General features: G+C 42.6%; 1 protein-coding gene across 1 annotated transcript in view; it reads left to right on the top strand.

Annotated features, from left to right (window-relative positions):
• EXOC2 (exocyst complex component 2) overlaps positions 1-6,388 on the top strand; it is a 222,857-nt gene extending 216,469 nt beyond the window's left edge. The window contains exons 23-27 of the mRNA XM_088471721.1: positions 2,055-2,110; positions 3,637-3,759; positions 3,894-3,955; positions 4,927-4,986; positions 6,106-6,388. Of these exons, the coding sequence (XP_088327847.1) occupies positions 2,055-2,110; positions 3,637-3,759; positions 3,894-3,955; positions 4,927-4,986; positions 6,106-6,193 (389 nt within the window). The 3' untranslated portion in view covers positions 6,194-6,388. The remainder of the gene's footprint in view (positions 1-2,054; positions 2,111-3,636; positions 3,760-3,893; positions 3,956-4,926; positions 4,987-6,105) is intronic.
• Positions 6,389-19,334: the final 12,946 nt, after the last annotated feature.

Raw genomic sequence — 19,334 nt, 5'->3', positions numbered from 1 at the left:
CAGACAACATGGTGCGTGCCTGGTGCGTCCAAAGGATGCTCCAGGCGGCACTGCAGCACCAATGTAGATGTCCAGATGACAAGTCTATGAGGTAATAAAAATAATAGCAATTTGTGGGCATGACCCAACATGTTTCATCCTTAGGAGGACTTTTTCAAGGGTTTGGACATGCCCACAATAGCTATTACTGTAATGACAACGGAACTCTTTATTAGGACATTTATGGTCACAACAGTGTATTAAAAATCACGGTAGTGCTGTAATTTATCTTCAGTATACATTGCAGTGGGAATTATCCCAGCTATATACTAACAATTTTTACAGGGCAGCACTATCGATAAAGCTATATACTCTACAGTGACTGACATGCGCACTGTGTCAGTTTGTGACAATCCTTGGCTCTCCTCCAAAGATACCTCCATAAGCAGAAAGCGGCTACCACGATCTTAGGATGGTGGTAGCCTTCGGGACCAAGCTATGAAAAGCTACTCTTTTTGGAGCTTAGTACGTTAGTATAGTCCCCATTGACAATGACGAGGACTGCGATCTGCAGTGGTAGTTAAGGGGGGTATCCACTTAGCGATATAACCAAGCGATTGAACGATAACGACGTAGTTATCGTGCAATCGCTTGCAAATCGCGCATGCATCGGGCATGTTTTGGTTGGAAGCAACCAGTGATGCGCGTGCCCGCTGGTCGCTTCCGACATCGCCCGTCATGCTGGTCAACCTGACTATCTCGTCAGGTTCAGCATGTGCAGGGATGAGGGATGTGCCTGGACTGAACGAGTGAACGTTCAGTCTAGGCACATCACTAGATACACAAACGAGAGCACGACAGCAATGTCGTAATCGTGCTCTCGTTTGTATATCTATAAGTGGATACCCGCCTTTAGCCTTTTGCAGGAGATTTATGTAAATTGTTGTTACATAGCGGTGATACATTAAATTATGCAGAAACTGCATCATTTTATGAAAAACAGTCTTGATAAATATGCCCCTAAAAGCTAAATATGTTTGTCCCATTTATGCATAGACCATAGTTTGTATCCTACCACAGGAGCAAAATATTTTTTTCTCTTTGAGGATAATTTATCAATTGTAGACTGGGCAGTGGCATATTTATAATGGGTGCCCCGCACCACACACACTGCACCCATATTATTTTAGACTTTCCTGTCCGTGGTCCCACGTCGGGTGTCTGCGATGCTCAGAAAACCGGAAAATGGCCGCCGCAGCAATCTCTCCGGTTTTCTGCGCATGCGCAGTAGACTCCGGGCACTAGAGTGTGCCCGGAGTCTACTGCGCATGTGGAGAATGCCAGAAAATGGCCGCTGTGGCCATTTTCCGGCATTCTGCGCATGCGTCTGCCGGCCACCGGGGAGAGAGGAGGGGGCCCCGTACGAGGAGTGCACACGGGCCCCCTCCTCTCTTAAGACGCCCCTGCGACTGGGGTTTTATTTCTTCTTCCTCTGGATCAACACAATTTATTATTAAAGGTTACATAAGTGTGTATTTTTTTCTTGCGGTGACTAAATTATCCAATGTTGGTACTAAAATAAATTTATTTTGAAAATAAAAACAAGCCTTCTCATTTCTGTATCCTATCCAAAAAAATTATAATTGTCCAACTGTTTACATGCAGTCAGTTTAGTTGCTTGAAACCAAATTGGCCTGTCGTCATTTTGTTTGTGTGACCACAAAATTACTGACCGTTGGCAAGCAGACACAATACAGCATGTGTGCAGTCAGTGGCCAAGCAGAATATGTTGGCCTGTTAAAACATTTTTTATTCCAGCCTATTACCAAGCGACCAGGCCTACTCAGTCTGGGAATATGTAGAAAATAATTTGTTGAAGTCAGAATCTACTCTATATAATCATATTACAGCACACTTCCTATTCTTTTTTTTGTTTGTTGGTTGTTTGTTCTTTCTTTCTTTTTAGAATTATAATGTGTATATGGCTATTAACTAGGGGGGATAGCATGTAGAACTTCTTAAGATCATAATTGTGCCAACAACATAAGTGACTTGTGCCCCCTTTGTATACTCAGGTGTCAGAAACTATTTAAAGGAGGCATTAGTGAACATCATTGCTGTACATGCAGAGGTGAGTTTTGGGGTACTTGTGTTTTATCACTGTTTACATTTCATCTTGCAGGTTGGTAAAGGTTCCTGTACATGTGCACAAATTAGAAAATCTGACTGGGAAGTCATACACTTGTTGCTGTTGTCTGATCCCTAGACAATTGTAACAAACCGGATCTTTGCATCTATCTCAATATGATTTAAACAATTACCTGTTTTTCTTTTTTTTGGCAGAATTGTGCTTTTATTGGTCTCTTCAGTGAGTGCAGAATATTGAAATAATCTCCCAGGCATAATAATAGAGAATGGCTAAATTATTCTGCTATTGCCCAGTTCTGCAACTTTCCATCATGAGAAATCTGGTGCTGGATCTTTTCTTTCTTTTATCACATGCCAAATGATGGATTCTCTTTTCTCATTAAATTCAAATTTTTGATCCAGCACATATCTGATAGAACTCTGGGGGTGATTCAGCTGCAGACGCAGGAACTATCACAGCGGCTAATATGTTAGCAGCTGCGATAGCTGTAATATAGTAATGCAGCAAGAGGCTTCACGCCTCCTGCATGCATTACTGTCCGAGCTGCGTCAGATGTGTGTATGCTGTATATGTGTGTGTGTATAAAATTATATATATGTGTGTGTATATATATATATATATTATTATGAAAACCTCCCCATAAAAATCCTGCGTTTGCTCCTGGGTCTTACACATGCGCAGATTCCCAATAATCCGGAATCTGTGTTCAGCACAATGCTGATTCAGGCCCAGTGTTAGTTTGTAACACAGACAGAGCCACAGTATTCAATTCTCCTGGGTTTAAAGTTAAACCCAGCAGTATTCTATTACCAGTATTTAAGTAAATGCAAGTACCCTGGAAGATTGGAAAAAAAAATTTGGGGACCAAAAATATTCTTTTTGAATACCTATTCATAATTTACTACTATACCCAACAGGTAGTGTAAGCTCCAAGTTCCTGTCACATAATAACTGATACAACCTATATATGCTGCAGGCAACATGCCACAAGAACCCTACTGTTATTTGCTGTTAAATTAGAGATTAGTTGTTCGGTTTTGGCTTGGATCTTTCCGCCAATTTCGGATCTCGGAAGAGGCAAATCATGGGCATCTTGGCACAGATGTCCGTGAAAGATGTCATTTTGATGTCCAAACTTGTCGGGAAGATCCGAACCACTCATCTGTAAAGAGACGCAAAGCTCTGAATGCTACAATTGCCAGGACCACAAAGCACTTGTGACAGCTCTAAGCTGGGTACACACTACACAATTTGCCGTGCTATCATGGTACCTGCGACCACTCTGCATGATCCTCATGTAGTGTGTACACACAATTCATCGTTTGATGAATTCAGATGGGACGATGCAACTTACAACCCGTTTTGGTTACATTAACTACGTAATGATATATCGCAATTTCGTACGGCAGATTGTGTCGTGTGTATGCAGCTTTACTGTATCTCTCAGTTGTGGATATAAAAGATAGTCTAGGGTGGTAACAATATATATCTCCCGTTGATATTTCCAGGTATTTACAATTTCCAAAGAAATAGTTCCCAGAGTAATGTCAAGGATTGTGGAAGCTGTTGGTGAAGAGCTCAGTCGGCTAATGCAATGTGTGTCATCATTCAGTAGGAATGGCGCATTACAGGTGTGTCCGTTATATCAGTGTCTCCTTCCTTATATTTGTATTAATAGTTTACGTGGAATTGGATAAAAGTATTCTTATATATTTTACTTTACCTTTTTCTCTGTTGTTATTGACATTTAAGTTTCTCTCAACAGGCACGTCTTGAAATCTGTGCACTAAGAGATGCTATTGCTATATATCTGACTAGTGACAGCAAGTAAGTTTTCTTCCGTGTGTGTGTGTGTGTGTGTGTGTGTGTGTGTGTGTGTGTGTGTGTGTGTGTGTGTGTGTGTGTGTGTGTAAGTATATTTGTCTTTTAATGATAAAAGTAACAGAAAAGTATGACAGAAGAAATGTAGACATAGTATATAAAGGGATGCAGCTGTGTCAAAAGCTACATATACATGAAGCTAGTGATACTCTTCTGGGTCTTACAGAAGTGTCTGCTTGTGGTAGTGTCTTTTAACCTTTCTAAACCAAAACTAGATGTTTACACTAGATAAAGTTAAGTTGCCCATGCTGAGCTGAGGACCTGAATCTTTATCCAAATGTCCACCCTCGTGGGTGCAAGAGTTTTCTTTTCAGTAACATTGTTTTTTAGTTTTTTTGGTGTTAAAATAATAATTTGTAGGGTTTTTTTTCATTCCTGAACACACCTAAAATGTAAAAAATGATCTTAAACACTAGTATACTACTAATATTTAGGAGATCCTAAAAAATCCATGGAAAATCTATGGAAGCAGGTAGAGGCTGGCTGACGGCTGGTGTCCTGCATACTTATCAGCAGTGTTAATGTGTAGAATTACTGGAAATCGGCTAACTAAAACAGTTGATATTACAAACGTCCTCCTCTAGTAACATACTGAGGTATCTGTAACCAAACCAGTTTTTTTTCATCAACCTAAGTGTGAATAAAACATGTCCTTTATAAAGGTGTTTTTCACACAACAATCAAAGTACATCTTGACTTGACACGTGCAAATGTTATTCAGACTGTGGCAGTTTTGTGCGTCAGCTGAAATATCTTGTAAAATAATTCATATAAGATGTAGCTAAACATTAATTTTCACGATGACGCAACTCTATCCTTTGGCACCAGTGACAAACTATACATTATCAGAGATGTGCGGCCTTGTTTCTGTATGCCAGTCTAGTATAATGTTCAGTCTCTTTCTGCTTGTCTTGCAGAGCCAGTTTTAAACAAGCACTGGAAGCTCTTCCCCAACTTCCAAGCGGCAGTGACAAAAAGTGAGTTGTGTAATCTAAATATGTACCTTATATTTTCTGTTTATAACTTGAATATGTCTGTTGTTATTTACTGAGTGATGAGAAAATGTTTCAGTACCCAACCATTAGCGACAGGAGCTGGATCTTCCATGTGATGAGCATAGGACAGCATACTGCAAGCCTATCATACCGTACTTCTCTGTCTGGTTTACTGACCCACGGTAGCATCACTTCCCTCTGCTTAGTTACAAGTACTTTTTAAGTGAAGCATTATTGTCCTACTCCTCATATAGGGCCTGAGTCTGAGTTGTACACTTCTAGGGCCGCAGCATTGTACTCACTTTCATATGCTAGTGTGACAATTGTCCAAACTAAGTCGCAAATATGTGCATATGAATGTGAAAGCAATCCCGCCCACTGTTCTAGCATTCGTAGATGCAGCCGTGCAGCAACCCCATGTTAGGTGCAGGAGATTTGTAAGAAACAGTCGTCTCCGACTCCAAACTACATGGAATTGTACATACACACCCAGGACACTCCCGTCAGAAAGAGCTGCACTTTCCAACTTATTGCTCCTCATCTAGAAACTTCTATTTCATGCTGGTCTCCATTCACACAAGATACACGCAGACACCGACTTGCAACTTCGGACACAAGGTACGTCGCATAAGCACACTCTGTCTCACGATTCAGACGCATGCACAGTCGGCTCAAAAACAGGAGATGTCTGTTTTCACAGATGTGTCCAACTCCAAATCAGGCCCATTGTCTATTAATATACAGTAACTACATTGTTAATTTGACAATAATAAGCAGGTTCCAAGACTTGTATATAGGATTTATGGTGCTCCTCGGCCATGTAAGTACTTATATTTAAAGCACAAAACTCTGATGTGACCATTAATAACCTTAGTACAGTAGAAGTTGTTGTATACCGTGACACCAATGTTGGTAATGACTACTAAATAATATCAGAAATATGCATTTATGCGGTGACAGATTTCCATGGTGGTTTGTGAGCTTTTTGGAAGTCACTAATTTAAGGGAACCATTGTCGCTTGTATTTATATGTTTTGTAGTAATACAAAACCAATGTAGGGAAATAGGTTATTGCAAAATACATTTGTTTCTCTTTCACAGGTTACTAGAGGAGCTGTTGAATGAATTTAAAAGCAGCATGCACTTACAGCTGGTGTGCTTCCAGCCTCCTGTCAGCATGAAGACCTGAGGAAGTCCATTTACTTCAATCCCTGTACAGTCCTGACATAGCCTTTCTGAATCTATACATCTAACTGTAATACACTTTCTTTTCTATTGACAACAAGGCTCTTCTCTAAGATAAGACATGCCTTATCCACAAACAATTATTTCTCCTTATATAGCAGAATTATCTGTAATGTATAATAAATGTTTGTTTTTCTTTTTTGAGACTCCTATTTCACTCTGTTATATTTAGCAGTGCAAGTAAGCAGGAAACAAGCCGGTACGGAGTTTACGTTATAAATTATCTGCAGGAACATAATAGGTCACAGATTCTTATTGCTTAATGTCTCCAGTGTCTGAGGAAATATATTACAGTGCCATTGGTTACTCATGCTAGCAGTGTGACGTCCCTGATAAAGGTGGATGAGGCAGTTGCATGGGGCTCAGACTGCCAGGGAGAATAATAAATAGCCCGGGCAGGGGGAATTTCCAACAACATTAGCTTGAACTGAAACATCCAACAATAAAATCCAAAATATCTTCCTCTGTACCTTTTAACCTGTACACTGTAGGAAATTGATAAAACAATACATACAGTAAATAGCATTAGCTTTTACAGGTTACTTCAATTACAAGTTTTCAAGAAATGGTGTAATTGAGAGAATGCCAACCTGCAGGTGCCATAGCCCCATCCACTCAGTAGCAAGCCTGTTGCAGTGCAGCGCTGTTAGAGGTGGACAGCACAATTGTATCAGTGTGACAGGTGCTGAAGAACTGTGCTCCACCTTCATCATCATTTCATATATACACTACATCTCTGTGATAGATTGGAGCCTGTGCAGTGGTTCATGCATTGAGTCCTAACGTGCAACTGTTCTAAATTGTCTCAGTAATTTAGACACAACACATGCTGAATCCAAAGTAAGTGAACAAAGCTAGACATAATAATGTTAACTGTTATCAGGTCAATATTTGTGTGCTTTGTGATTCAGTTCTAATGCCAAAACCACTACTTATTAGAATATGCTAATTCTATATGAGTTATTACTCACATATTCTGAGCAGTCTGAGCTCATCTTGTCTTTTCTGAGCAGGGTATTTCCCTCAAAGTGTTATCATCTTGTTCACTCTCACGAAATACACAGTATATTATTAATTTTCTCTCCATTTTAAATAATGATGCTTAAGGAGTAAGTAAGCAGCCCTGTAAACTGCCACATCTGCACTTTTCTCACTTTTGAATTTGTTGCTACTATGAACATCCCTGATATGGTTAGTGTTCTTTCATCTACAGTACAGTGTTTCCTTCCTCATTGCAGAGAGGATACCTGAGACATGTATCTCTTCCTGAGCCTGTCACACATAGACACACTAGAATTGTACTTAGCATAGCCAAAGGTGTAAATATAAAACACATTGTACACACCTTATTCTGAAACTGAGAAAGGTTAAAGACTGAGTACTGTCTACATTGAAAATATATTACAAATTCTAATGCTAATGAGAATTCAAAGTAAAAGAAACACTGGGCATATTGCTTGATATATGCGATTCTCACCCAGTGTGTGTGGAAAGCTGTGTGTGTCACAGCGTATGGCTGGATGTGACAAACATATATAGGTGTGCTAGATGAGCAGCACTCAAACTAGAAGCAAATCATATGCAGTGGACATGATATGTGCAATATATATTTAAATATGCAAATAAAATGAAGTAATATTGTATTTGGTTTCTCAGGTTTTCTGTAATTTGTCACAATATTGTAACAAAATGAGGGGTCTATTTACTAAGCAGTGTTATGAAACAGAGTGAAAAGTGATAAGTCTGTGATAAGGTGCTAGCCAATCAGCTCCCAACTGCCATCTCACAGGCTGTGTTTGAAAAATGACAGTTGGGAGCTGATTGGCTGGCACCTTATCACAGACTTATCACTTTTCACTCTGTCTCAGAACACTGCTTAGTAAATAGACGCCTGAGTGTACAGATGTTTGAATAGAAGATTCTGAGAGCCGCTGGTCTGTTTGAAAGAGCTACGAATACTACTACTACTACTAAGCGCTACTAATATTTCTTCAGGGTCCATAGGGGGTCCACAGTGTTGACCTTGGGGATATAGGATGGAAACCTAATGCGGGCACCACGCAGTTAAAGCTTTCAGCTCCCAGGATGCACTGGGTCCACTCTCCCTATAACCCCGCCCCCAAGCCAGAGGCACCTCAGTTTTAAGTTGGTGCCTTGCCGGAGTCTGTCACCGTTATCGCAGGGGGGGCTGATTAGCAGCCCCTAAGCTTAATTTTATTTTATGAGTTTTAATTTAATTTTATTTTTCGAACTCGTCCGAGCGACAGTGTCGGAATGTCCATTGGATGTCCAAGCTGCCACTCCTCCACCCGCCGGCGTCGCAACGTCTGTACAGATCTGGGGATCATGGCAGGACCCCAGAGTCTGTGCTAGCCGGACTCTGCGGGTGCCCAGGACTGCTGCCGGATCGCCAGGGAACAGGTAAGATCGCAGGTCACCGCTTGCGCTGACCCGCGGGTATATGCAGTCTTTGCCTCCGGTCTCTGGGGACCGGAGGCGCTGGCAGTGGCGGCGGGCCCCCCCCCCCCATACCCCGCGTGTACACTAGACTACCAGGGACTTATAGTTCGGCAACGGGAAGCCGGCGTCCCAGGGGTTAATAGTCGGCCAGGGGAGGCAGCCTTCCCTGTTACAGCGGCTCCTTCCCTCAGCTCAGCGCGCCTTTCCAGAGCAAGGTCTGACGTCCCTGAGCTGCTTCCTCCGTGGGCCACTCTTCCTATGAGGTCTACAGGCGGCCATTTTATCTCTTTGGTGCAGCAGCAGATCTCCTAGGATGGCAGTTGGCCCAGTCCCCCTGCGTACCTCACCATTCAGGTCAGTGTACACAGCGCTATAGCCTTCCCAGACACTGAATCTGGGCAGTTGAATGTAGTGCCATTTGCAGTATATTATATGTAGTGTGTGTGTGTATATATATATATATATATATATATATGCGAGCAGAATCGGCGGCACTTGGAGACTGTGAAAGGTGTTTAACAGGTACCTGTTACTTACCTTGACAAAGGGGCGTGTGGCCCCGAAACGTTGGTGCTGGGTACACATTAAACACCTTTTCACAGTCTCCAAGTGCTGCTGATTCTTCTCGCTTATCTAATTGTTTGCGGAAGGCACTGGGGCACATTGTTGCTAGTATAGCAGAGTATAGCAGAGTGCCGGTCCTACAGAACTACTATATATATATATATATATATATATATATATATCTGCATTGTATGTGACTTATGCTAGCGCTGACTGTGCTTTTTCTCTCACCTGTAAGTGTATATCTATCCCTTTTCTTTACAATCTGCCCTAATACAGGTGTGCTTAGGGTGGTTCTGAGACCTCACATATATATACTTGTCAATATTTGTGAGGTTGGTCACATACTGTTGCGTGCTGCCCGTTGCCATATTTTAGGTGGAACTGTGTGTTGCATACGCTGATAATGGGTCCCTGCAGCTAATCTTAGCGCCAGTCAGGACCAGTATAGCGCTGCTTAATATTTCCACGATGATTGTTAGTCAGATATGTCTGACCAGGAAGTAGAGCACGATACTACACCCATTTTTGCTATCCTGCAAGTCATGTACTGCAGGTATGAGTATGGAGGATTTGACTCAGGGTTATGTATACGGCGCCATCAGGTGCCGGGCCCCTTACAAGACCCTGGCCTCCATTGCGAATCGCCTGGCGGACCCCATTGTTGTATTTCACTTGGGGTTACATCAACATGCTATCCTTTCATCTCAGGGTATTGCACAGGTTTTTGGGGGTTTAACAGACTATAGCTCCCTACCGGGGTTTTTCACAGTACATGCAATTCCCTCAGGTACCACAACAGTCTGTCATTTCCCCTGCATGCACTACCGCAACAGCCACTCTGGGTGGATGTCGTTTCTACGAAACACAAAGTGGCGTAATAAACGCCCTGTGGTTATTTCCAAGTCTGCACTGCTGTCTAACATAGATCATCAGCCAAGCGTGAACTGGATGATGTATCGGACTCCTATCCCTCTCACACGAGGGGAGCCTAAATCAAGTAGTATTATCCCTGTTCTGGTGCTGGCTGTCAAGTCCATCCTAGTTATAGAGGATGTCGAACCTGCACCTAAATCAAATCACCCTCAGTTTAAGCATTAATGTGTCTTCGGCTGTTTTCCCCTTCGCTGACCAGCGGGTGGATCACATGGCAGGGGTCTGGCTATCGCCAGATAAGAGGTATCACAAAAGCGTTTGGCCTCTTGTTTCCCATTCCCTCCCTGAGGGTCATTGCAAGTAATGGGAATCACCTCCTGGGGTGGATTTTCATGCTACTCGTCTAATTAAGAGCGCTACTACGCCTCCCATCCCTGCCCAGACAGATTTTACGGATCCATAGGTGGTAACTTTGCCTGAAATGAATGTACTCGCTTTCAGGGGCTGTTGCCCGTCCAACCATGGCTTATCGCATGGGTGGTTAATGTTATTGAGTGCTGAGCTGATGCATTTGTGGAGCTTTTTCCCTCAAAAACTTCTGGGAATCAGCTGCCTTTTGTTGCTCACATTCAATATGTAGTTTCATAGGTTGGAGTAACAACATTGGACGCCAGTCTCCTAACCTTTAGGGTTTCTGCTGCGACTGTATCCACCGCCATACCCTAGGGCTGCGCTCATGGAAGGCAGAGGTGGACTCCAAGAGGCCTTAAAATAGATACCCTATATTGGGGAGATCTTGTTTGGTCCTGACCTTGACAAGATTGTAGCACCATTGGCAGTGTCACTAACGGCAAATTTCCGCCTTCAGCTACTCCCACTACAAGGCCTGGGACTAAATCTGTTGAGTCTTTTGGTCCTCGGGGACAGCTTAAAGGCCAGTCTTTTCCTAGGCTTTCGGCCTCCTTGAGAGCCGCCATACCCAGTGCCGAGCAGATCTGGACATCGCCCTTCAGCCTGACGGGACAGGTCTTCATCTAGGGGATCCCAGAGTGAGATTCCGACTTTTTCAGTTCGCCCAGTGCTGGTTTCAAGTCACCACAGATGCTTGGGTAAGAGTTGACATCTCTTATGGGTACGCCCTCTCATTGCTCAGACGGCCTCCCCACATGTTTTGCTACTAAGGCCCTTCTTCAGACCCGAACAAGGCCTTACACATCCAGAAAGCTATACAGTTCTTGCGGTAATCGGGTAATTCTGCCAGCCCCACACTCTCAGCAATGGACTGGTTATTCTACTTTGTTTCTGGTTCAGAGCCTGAATGGTCCTCATTGGCCTATCCTCTCTCAAATTCCTGAACCAATTCCTAAAGGTGCCTAGTTCAGGAGGGAACCCCTACGCTCCATCAGCTGAGCTATGGAACCTGGGGACTTTATGGTATCGCTGGATGTTCAGGACACATACCTACAGGTACCTATAGAGCCCTCTCATCAGCGTTAGCTCCGGTTTGCTGTGCCATAGCAACTCTTCCAATTTTCGGGCTCTGCCCTTTGGACTGTCCACAGCCCCACCGGGGTTTACCAGATTTATGGCTTTTATGACAGCCCACCTACTCAGGATATCCGACTGTTCCTGTATCTGGATGGCCTCCTGCTCTTAGCAGGATCGCCAAAATTACTTTAAAGCCATTTCCAGTTAACCATTGCTTTCCTTCACAAGCACGAATGGTTAATCAACTGGGGAAAAGTCCTCCCTGAATCCTTCACAGGGTATGATTCATCTGGGAGCCCTGCTGGATTCTCAGAATCGGAGAATCCTTCTGACGTCAGACAAGATCTCCACTCTTCAACTACGAGTGGAATACAGGGTGTCTACCTTTGGAAGGGTGGAATATGCTCAGTTCCATTCCAAGCCTTTACAAAAACTGATCCTCTTCAGAGGGAACAGGTTTCCCCATCGGATCACTGTTCAGACGATAATGCTCTCTCCGGAGTTGCATCTGTCTCTGGGTGGCTATGGCCATCTCATCTAGGGTACTCCTTACAACGGATGCCAGTATCTTGGGCGCAGAGACCAGACCGCACTCCTTTCCAGGGCAGTTGGACGTCTGTAATTTCCGCCCTGCCAATCAACTTATTGGAACTTCAAGCTGTCTTGGGCGCTAGCTCTGGCCTAACACCTACTTCACGGTAAACCTGTAAAGGTTCAGTCCGACTGTGTCACAACAGTGGCTTACGTCTAGGAGACACTCGTAGTTGGGCAGCATTGACAGAGGTGTCACACATTCTATAATAGACCAAGGGTCTCCTTCCGGCCATCTCTGCAGGGTTCATTCCGGGAATTCTCCATTTGGAAGCAGACTTCCTCAGCCGTCACGACGTGCATTCCAGGGACTGGTCTCTTCTCCAAGAGAGGTTTCAACTCCTAGTGAGCAGAGGGGGCCTCCCAGGGATGGTCCTCGTGGCCTCCTGACTCTATCACACACTGCCGGTGTTAGGGTCCAGAACTAGAGGTACTGAAGCAACCTTCGGTCTTCGGTGATGCGTTGTCAGTGAAGTGGTCCTTCAAATTTGTGTACCTGTTTCCTCCGGTCTCCCTTCTTCCTCTAGTTCTTCGGAAATTCATTCAAGACGGAGGTACTGTCCTGCTGGTGGCTCCAGATTGACCCAGATGTCACTGGTACTTAGATTTTCGGAGTCTCTCCATCGACACTCTTTTCCTGCTGCCTCAATATCCAGACCTGTTGTCTGAGGGTCCTTGCCTTTCCATGGACCTGGATCGTTTGTCTTTGACTGCGTCCCTACTGTGGTCCTAAGGCTTCTCTGGCTCTGTCATCATCGGGGTGTTTAGAGCGTGTTGGCCAGCTTTTCCTGGGATCTACCACAGCATGTGGCATACATAATTCTTATGGTATCATACCTGTAGCTACGATCCTCAGGTGTTTTGGATTTCCAGACGTTCGGGCATTCCTTCCAGCTGGCTTGGGTCTAGCCCTCCGCCTGGCCTCCCTGATAGTGCGGGTCTCTGCACTGTCAGTATGGTTAGGATGTGGAATTGCTCCACTCCCGGGTATCCAGTCCCTCCTTCAGGGTGTTTTCTGGATTCTGCCTCACTTTATCCCCCCTAGGGGCTACTTGGGATTTGGTAGTGGTTCTTCGTGCCCTCGTAGGCCCTCCATTTGAACCACTAGCTTTGATAGCCCTTACGTGGCCTAAAGCTTAGACTCTTTATTATGGCATTTGCATCTGCCAGGAGAGTGTCAGAATTGGGAGGGTTCTCATGTGGCTCCCTCTTCTGGATATTTCACCAAGACAGGGTTGTGAGTTGCACTCGCCCTGTGTTTCTTCCTAAAGTGGTTTTTAAGTTCCGTATTATTCAGGAACTTATGGTACAGACATTTCAGTCACCAATCCTCTCGGCTGGTGTGGCCTCAATGCCTGTGGTCCAGCATATAAGGATTTATGTGGTCCGTTCCAGTTCCTTCCAGAAACCAGACTCCTTATTTGTGCTCTATGGATTTCACGGGAAAGGATTGCCGGCCAATAAACAAACATTGGACCTCAACATTGGAAGGTCTTTCAGTTTCTGTTGATGCTTATTCTACTCGGGCTGTGGACCCCTCGTGGGCAGCTCGCTGTGGCGCCTTGGCTGTTCAGCCTTACAAGGTGGCCACGTGGTCTTCTATCAAGACCTCTTTAAGATTCTATGCATTGGATTCCTTTGCCTATCAGGATGCTTCCTTTGGGCAATGGATTCTCCTCTCAGCACAGGAGCATCCCCACCCTTACAAGGACTGCTTTGGGACATCCCCAAGGTCAATCCTGTGGACTATGAAGAAGAAAATGAGAGATATGGTAAGAACTTACCCTTGTTATCTCTTTCTTCGAAGTCCACAGGGCACCAGCCCTGACGCACCTGGCTTCATATGGGCGGTGTTACTGGTCACCGGTTTCCCGTCTCCTTCTCTGTGAGTATGGTTCTTGTGTGTTCCAGTCTTTTCTCTCTTTCCTCCTCCGGCCTTTGGCAACTTACAAACTGAGCTGCCTCTGGTGTGGGGGCGGGGTTATAGAGAGAGTGGTCCCAGTGCATCCTGGGAGCTGAAAGCTTTAACTGCGTGGTGCCCGGATTTGGTTCCCAACCTATACCCTCAAGGTCAACCCTGCAGACTCTATGGACTTCGAAGAAAGAGAGATAACAAGGGTAAGTTCTTACCATATCTCTCATTTACAGTTGAGTATAAATTCTGTTACCAACAATTTTAGAATTGTTTTTACTTTTTAAGGCTGTTTATTCTGTGCTTACCTAGGATTTTATAAATGAAGCCTAAGGTGCAGAGAACAAGCTCTTTCCCCACCAATAGAACTTTTTCTAAAATATCTTTTAGTTCTGAAAATGTTTCCTATATATACGTGACTGATATTCTCATAAATCGAAGCCCAAAATGGCAAGAATGCCAATAACGTGTTTGACCATAGAACTGCTAAGACCACCTGGGGCAGTTGGACAATGAAGTACTTTAAATTGCCAGATTCACTTGCCAACTGCTAACTAATTGTGCGACCCATGGAGGATCTCCAACTGGAAGTATAAGGGGTATTCTGGTATCAGCAGATTATAGAACAGATTTAGCAAGTGTTTTAGGGGCAGAATTCCATAGGTTGTACTTTCATGACAAAATTTAAATTAAATCTTTTTAGTATTGAATGTAAAGATTAAGTTAATCAGGCAAGTGATGTATTATTGTCGTCAATGTGCCAAGCACAATTTAGGATATCTTAGATGAGTTTGCTCCATTGAATGATTAAGTAAGCAGTTTACAAATTTAGGTTAGTTATGATGGAAATAACATACAATATGGCTGTATTTATAAAGCAGTGGCTTTTCAAGAGGCTAAACATTAAACTTTACTCTAATGGAATCTGGATTAGAGAGGCCCTAGAAAATGATTGTATTTTGTGCTGCATTTAACACCATAATATTACTGCACCAATTTGTAACAACATTATGCTGTTTTGTCTTTCTACAGACATGAGCTGTTATATGCTGCCTTGTGTTCCAGTAGTAAATTCAATGTACAGGATTCCACAGCTATACTGGGTAAAATTAATCACAAATGATTATTGCCCATTGACAAAATTGTCAGTTGTTAAAAAAAAGTTGTATATGAACTAAATTAATTACAATTATGTTTAGCAAATTCATATTTGAAAGTAATAATACATTGGAGTTAATTTGTTCTTGAGTTTATTAAATCTCCTAAACTCCATCTTGGCACATTCAGTTATTTGTGGTCTTTAGAACAGTATATACAGTGCATGCGGGAAGTATTCACAGCGCTTCACTTTTTCCACATTTTGTTATGTTAGTCTTATTCCAAAATGGAATAAATTAATTTCTTTCCTCAAAATTCTACACACAATAACCCATAATGACAACGTGTAAAATGTTTCTTTGAGAGTTTTGCAAATTTAATAAAAAATAAAAATAAAAAAACAATAAGAAATCACATGTACATAAGTATTCACAGCCTTTGCCATGAAGCTCAATATTGAGCTCAGGTGCATCCTGTTTCCACTGATCATCCTTGAGATGTTCCTACAGCTTAATTGGAGTCCACCTGTGGTAAATTCAGTTGATTGGACATGATTTTGAAAGGCATACACCCGTCTATATAAGGTCCCACCACTTGACAGTGCATGTCAGAGCACAAACCAAGCATGAGGCCAAGGAATTGTCTGTAGACCTCCGAGACAGGATTGTCTTGAGGCACAAATATGGGGAAGGGTACAGAATAATATCTGCTGCTTTGAAGGTCCCAATGAGCACAGTGGCCTCTATCATCCATACATTGAAGAAGTTCGGAACCACCAGGACTCTTCCTAGAGTTTGCCAGCCGTCTAAACTGAGTGATTGGGGGAGAAGGGCCCTAGTCAGGGAGGTGACCAAGAACCCGATGATCACTCTGTCAGAGCTACAGCATTCCTCTGTGGAGAGAGGAGAATCTTCCAGAAGGACAACCATCTCTGCAGCAATCTACCAATCAGGCCTGTATGGTAGAGTGGCCAGACGGAAGCCACTCCTTAGTAAAAAGCACATGGCAACCTGCCTGGAGTTTGCCAAAATGCACCTGAAGGACTCTCAGACCATGAGAAACAAAATTCTCTGGTCTGAATGCCAGGTGTCATGTTTGGAGGAAACCAGGCACTGCTCATCACCAGGCCAATACCATCCCTACAGTGAAGCATGGTGGTGGCAGCATCATGCTGTGGGGATGTTTTTCAGAGGCAGGAACTGGGAAACTAGTCAAGATAGAGGGAAAGATTAATGCAGCAATGTACAGAGACATCCTGGATGAAAACCTGCTCCAGAGCGCTCTTGACATCATACTGGGGTAATGGTTCAACTTTCAGCAGGACAACGACCCTAAGCACACAGCCAAGATATCAAAGGAGTGGCTTCAGGACAACACTGTGAATGTCCTTGAGTGGCCCAGCCAGAGCCCAGACTTGAATCCGGTTGAACATTTCTGGAGAGATCTGAAAATGGCTGTGTGGTACGCTTCCAACCTAATGGAGATTGAGAGGTGCTGCAAAGAAGAATGGGCAAAACTGGCCAAAGATAGGTGTGCCAAGCTTGTGGCATCATAGTCAAAAAGACTTGAGGCTGTAATTGCTGCCAAGGGTGCATCAACAAAGTATTGAGCAAAGGCTGTGAATACTTATGTACATGTGATTTTATTTTTTTTTGTTTTATTAAATTTGCAAAAATCTCAAAAAACTTTTTACACGACATTATGGGGTATTATGTGTAGAATTTTGAGGACAAAAATTAATTTATTCCATTTTGGAATAAGGCTGTAACATAACAAAATGTGGAAAAAGTGAAGCACTGTGAACACTTTCCGGATGCACTGTAGTTTTAACGAGAAGTTTTTATACTATATATTTTTTCAATATTAGAATAAAATAAATAATGAGAGAGGAAAGCTAATGATCTTCCATCTTGAGTATTTGGAGAGTTGAATTTATGATCCAAAAACAATGTCCTCTCTATTTAAGAAAACTCATAAAGGGCTGAGTGAAGAAGGTTATCCAGATAACCTTGATTCCTAAAGGCATTTAAACGGTCATTGGCTTGTTTATAATAGTTTTTTGGAATATTTGTCTTTCAAGATTATATGTTTCGATCATAATATAGCCACCCAATGCCAATAGGGAAATATAAAGAATATTAACGTGTGTGTGTGTGTGAATTTTAAGTCAAATTATTCCAAATAAACTAATCAGCAAAATACAGAATAGAAATCGTATCTTTCCTGTATTAAAAAAAAACAAAAACAGATCATGTATATAGTACCTGCACTTGGATTGCTTATAAAGAGACTGATATACAGTAGATATACAGTCAAGTCCATAATTATTGGGACATTGACAGAATTTTCATATTTTGGCCTCTATTCACCACCACAATGGCTTTGAAATGAAACAAACAAGATGTGCTTTAACTGCAGACTTTCAGATTTAATTTGAGGGTAATTACATCCAAATCAGGTGAACGGTGTAGGAATTACAACGGTTTCTATATGTGCCTCCCACTTTTTAAGGGGCCAAAAGTAATGGGACAAACTAAACAATCCTAAATCTAACTTTCACTTTTTAATACTTTGTTGCAAATCCTTTGCAGGCAATTACAGCCTGAAGTCTGGAACGCATAGCCATCACCAGACACTGGGTTTCATCCCTGATGATGCTCTGCCAGGCCTCTATTGCAAATGTCTTCAGTTCCTGCTTGTTCTTGGGGCATTTTCCCTTCAGTTTTGTCTTCATCAAGTGATATGCATGCTCAATCGGATTCAGGTCAGGGGATTGACTTGGCCATTGCATAACATTCCACTTTTTAGCCTTAAAAAACTCTTTGGTTGCTTTTGCAGTATGCTTCAGGTCATTGTCCATCTGCACTGTGAAGCGCCGTCCAATGAATTCTGAAGCATTTGACTGAATATGAGCATATAATATTGTCCGAAACACTTCAGAATTCATTCTGCTGCTTTTGTCAGCAGTCACATCATCAATAAATACAAGGGAACCAGTTCCATTGGCAGCCATACATGCCCACGCCATGACACTACCACCACCATGCTTCAATGATGAGGTGGTATGTTTTGGATCATGAGCAGTTCCTTTCCTTCTCCATACTCTTCTCTTCCCATCACTCTGGTACAAGTTGATCTTTGTCTCATCTGTCCATAGGATGTTGTTCCAGAACTGTAATGGCTTTTTTAGATGTTGTTTGGCAAACTCGAATCTGGTCTTCCTGTTTTTGTGGCTCACCAATGGTTTGCATATTGTGGTGAACCCTCTATATTCATTCTTGTGAAGTCTTCTCTTGATTGTTGACTTTGACACATATACACCTACCTCCTGGAGAGTGTTCTTGATTTGGCCAACTGTTGTGAAGGGGTTTTTCTTCACCAGGTAAATAATTCTTCTGTCATCCACCACAGTTGTTTTCCGTGGTTTTCCGGGTCTTTTGGTGTTGCTGAGCTCTCCGGTGCATTTTTTCTTTTTAAGAATGTTCCAAACAGTTGATTTGGCCACACCTAATGTTTTTGCTATCTCTCTGATGGTTTTTTTTTTTATTTTTCAGCCTAATGATGGCTTGCTTCACTGATGGTGACAGTTCTTTGGATCTCATATTGAGAGTTAACAGCAACTGATTCCAAATGCAAATGTCACACCTAGAATCAACTCCAGACCTTTTACCTGCTTAATTGATAATGAAATAACGAGGGAATAGCCCACACCTGTCCATGAAATCGCTTTTGAGTTGATAGTCCCATTACTTTTGGCCCTTTAAAAAGTGGGATGCACATATTGAAACTGTTGTAATTCCTACACCGTTCACCTGATTTGGATGTAATTACCCTCAAATTAAATCTGAAAGTCTGCAGTTAAATCACATCTTGTTTGTTTCATTTCAAAACGATTGTGGTGGTGCATAGAGGCCAAAATCTGAAAATTCTGTCAATGTCCCAATATTTATGGACCTGACTGTATATTTATACATAGTATAAAATAAAGTCCCTGTAAGGCGTCTGTCTGTTTGGGTTAATCCCGAGAACCACTAAATCGATTTTGATGTAGATTTCACTATCCTATAAAGCATTTGTCGAGGAAGGTTTAGGTGTA

The sequence above is a fragment of the Taudactylus pleione genome, unplaced genomic scaffold, assembly GCF_031769625.1.
Source record: "Taudactylus pleione unplaced genomic scaffold, aTauple2 ptg000116l, whole genome shotgun sequence".
NCBI lineage: Eukaryota > Metazoa > Chordata > Amphibia > Anura > Myobatrachidae > Taudactylus > Taudactylus pleione.
Note: the sequence above shows the minus strand (reverse complement) of the source record. Positions and strands in the feature narration are given on the sequence as shown.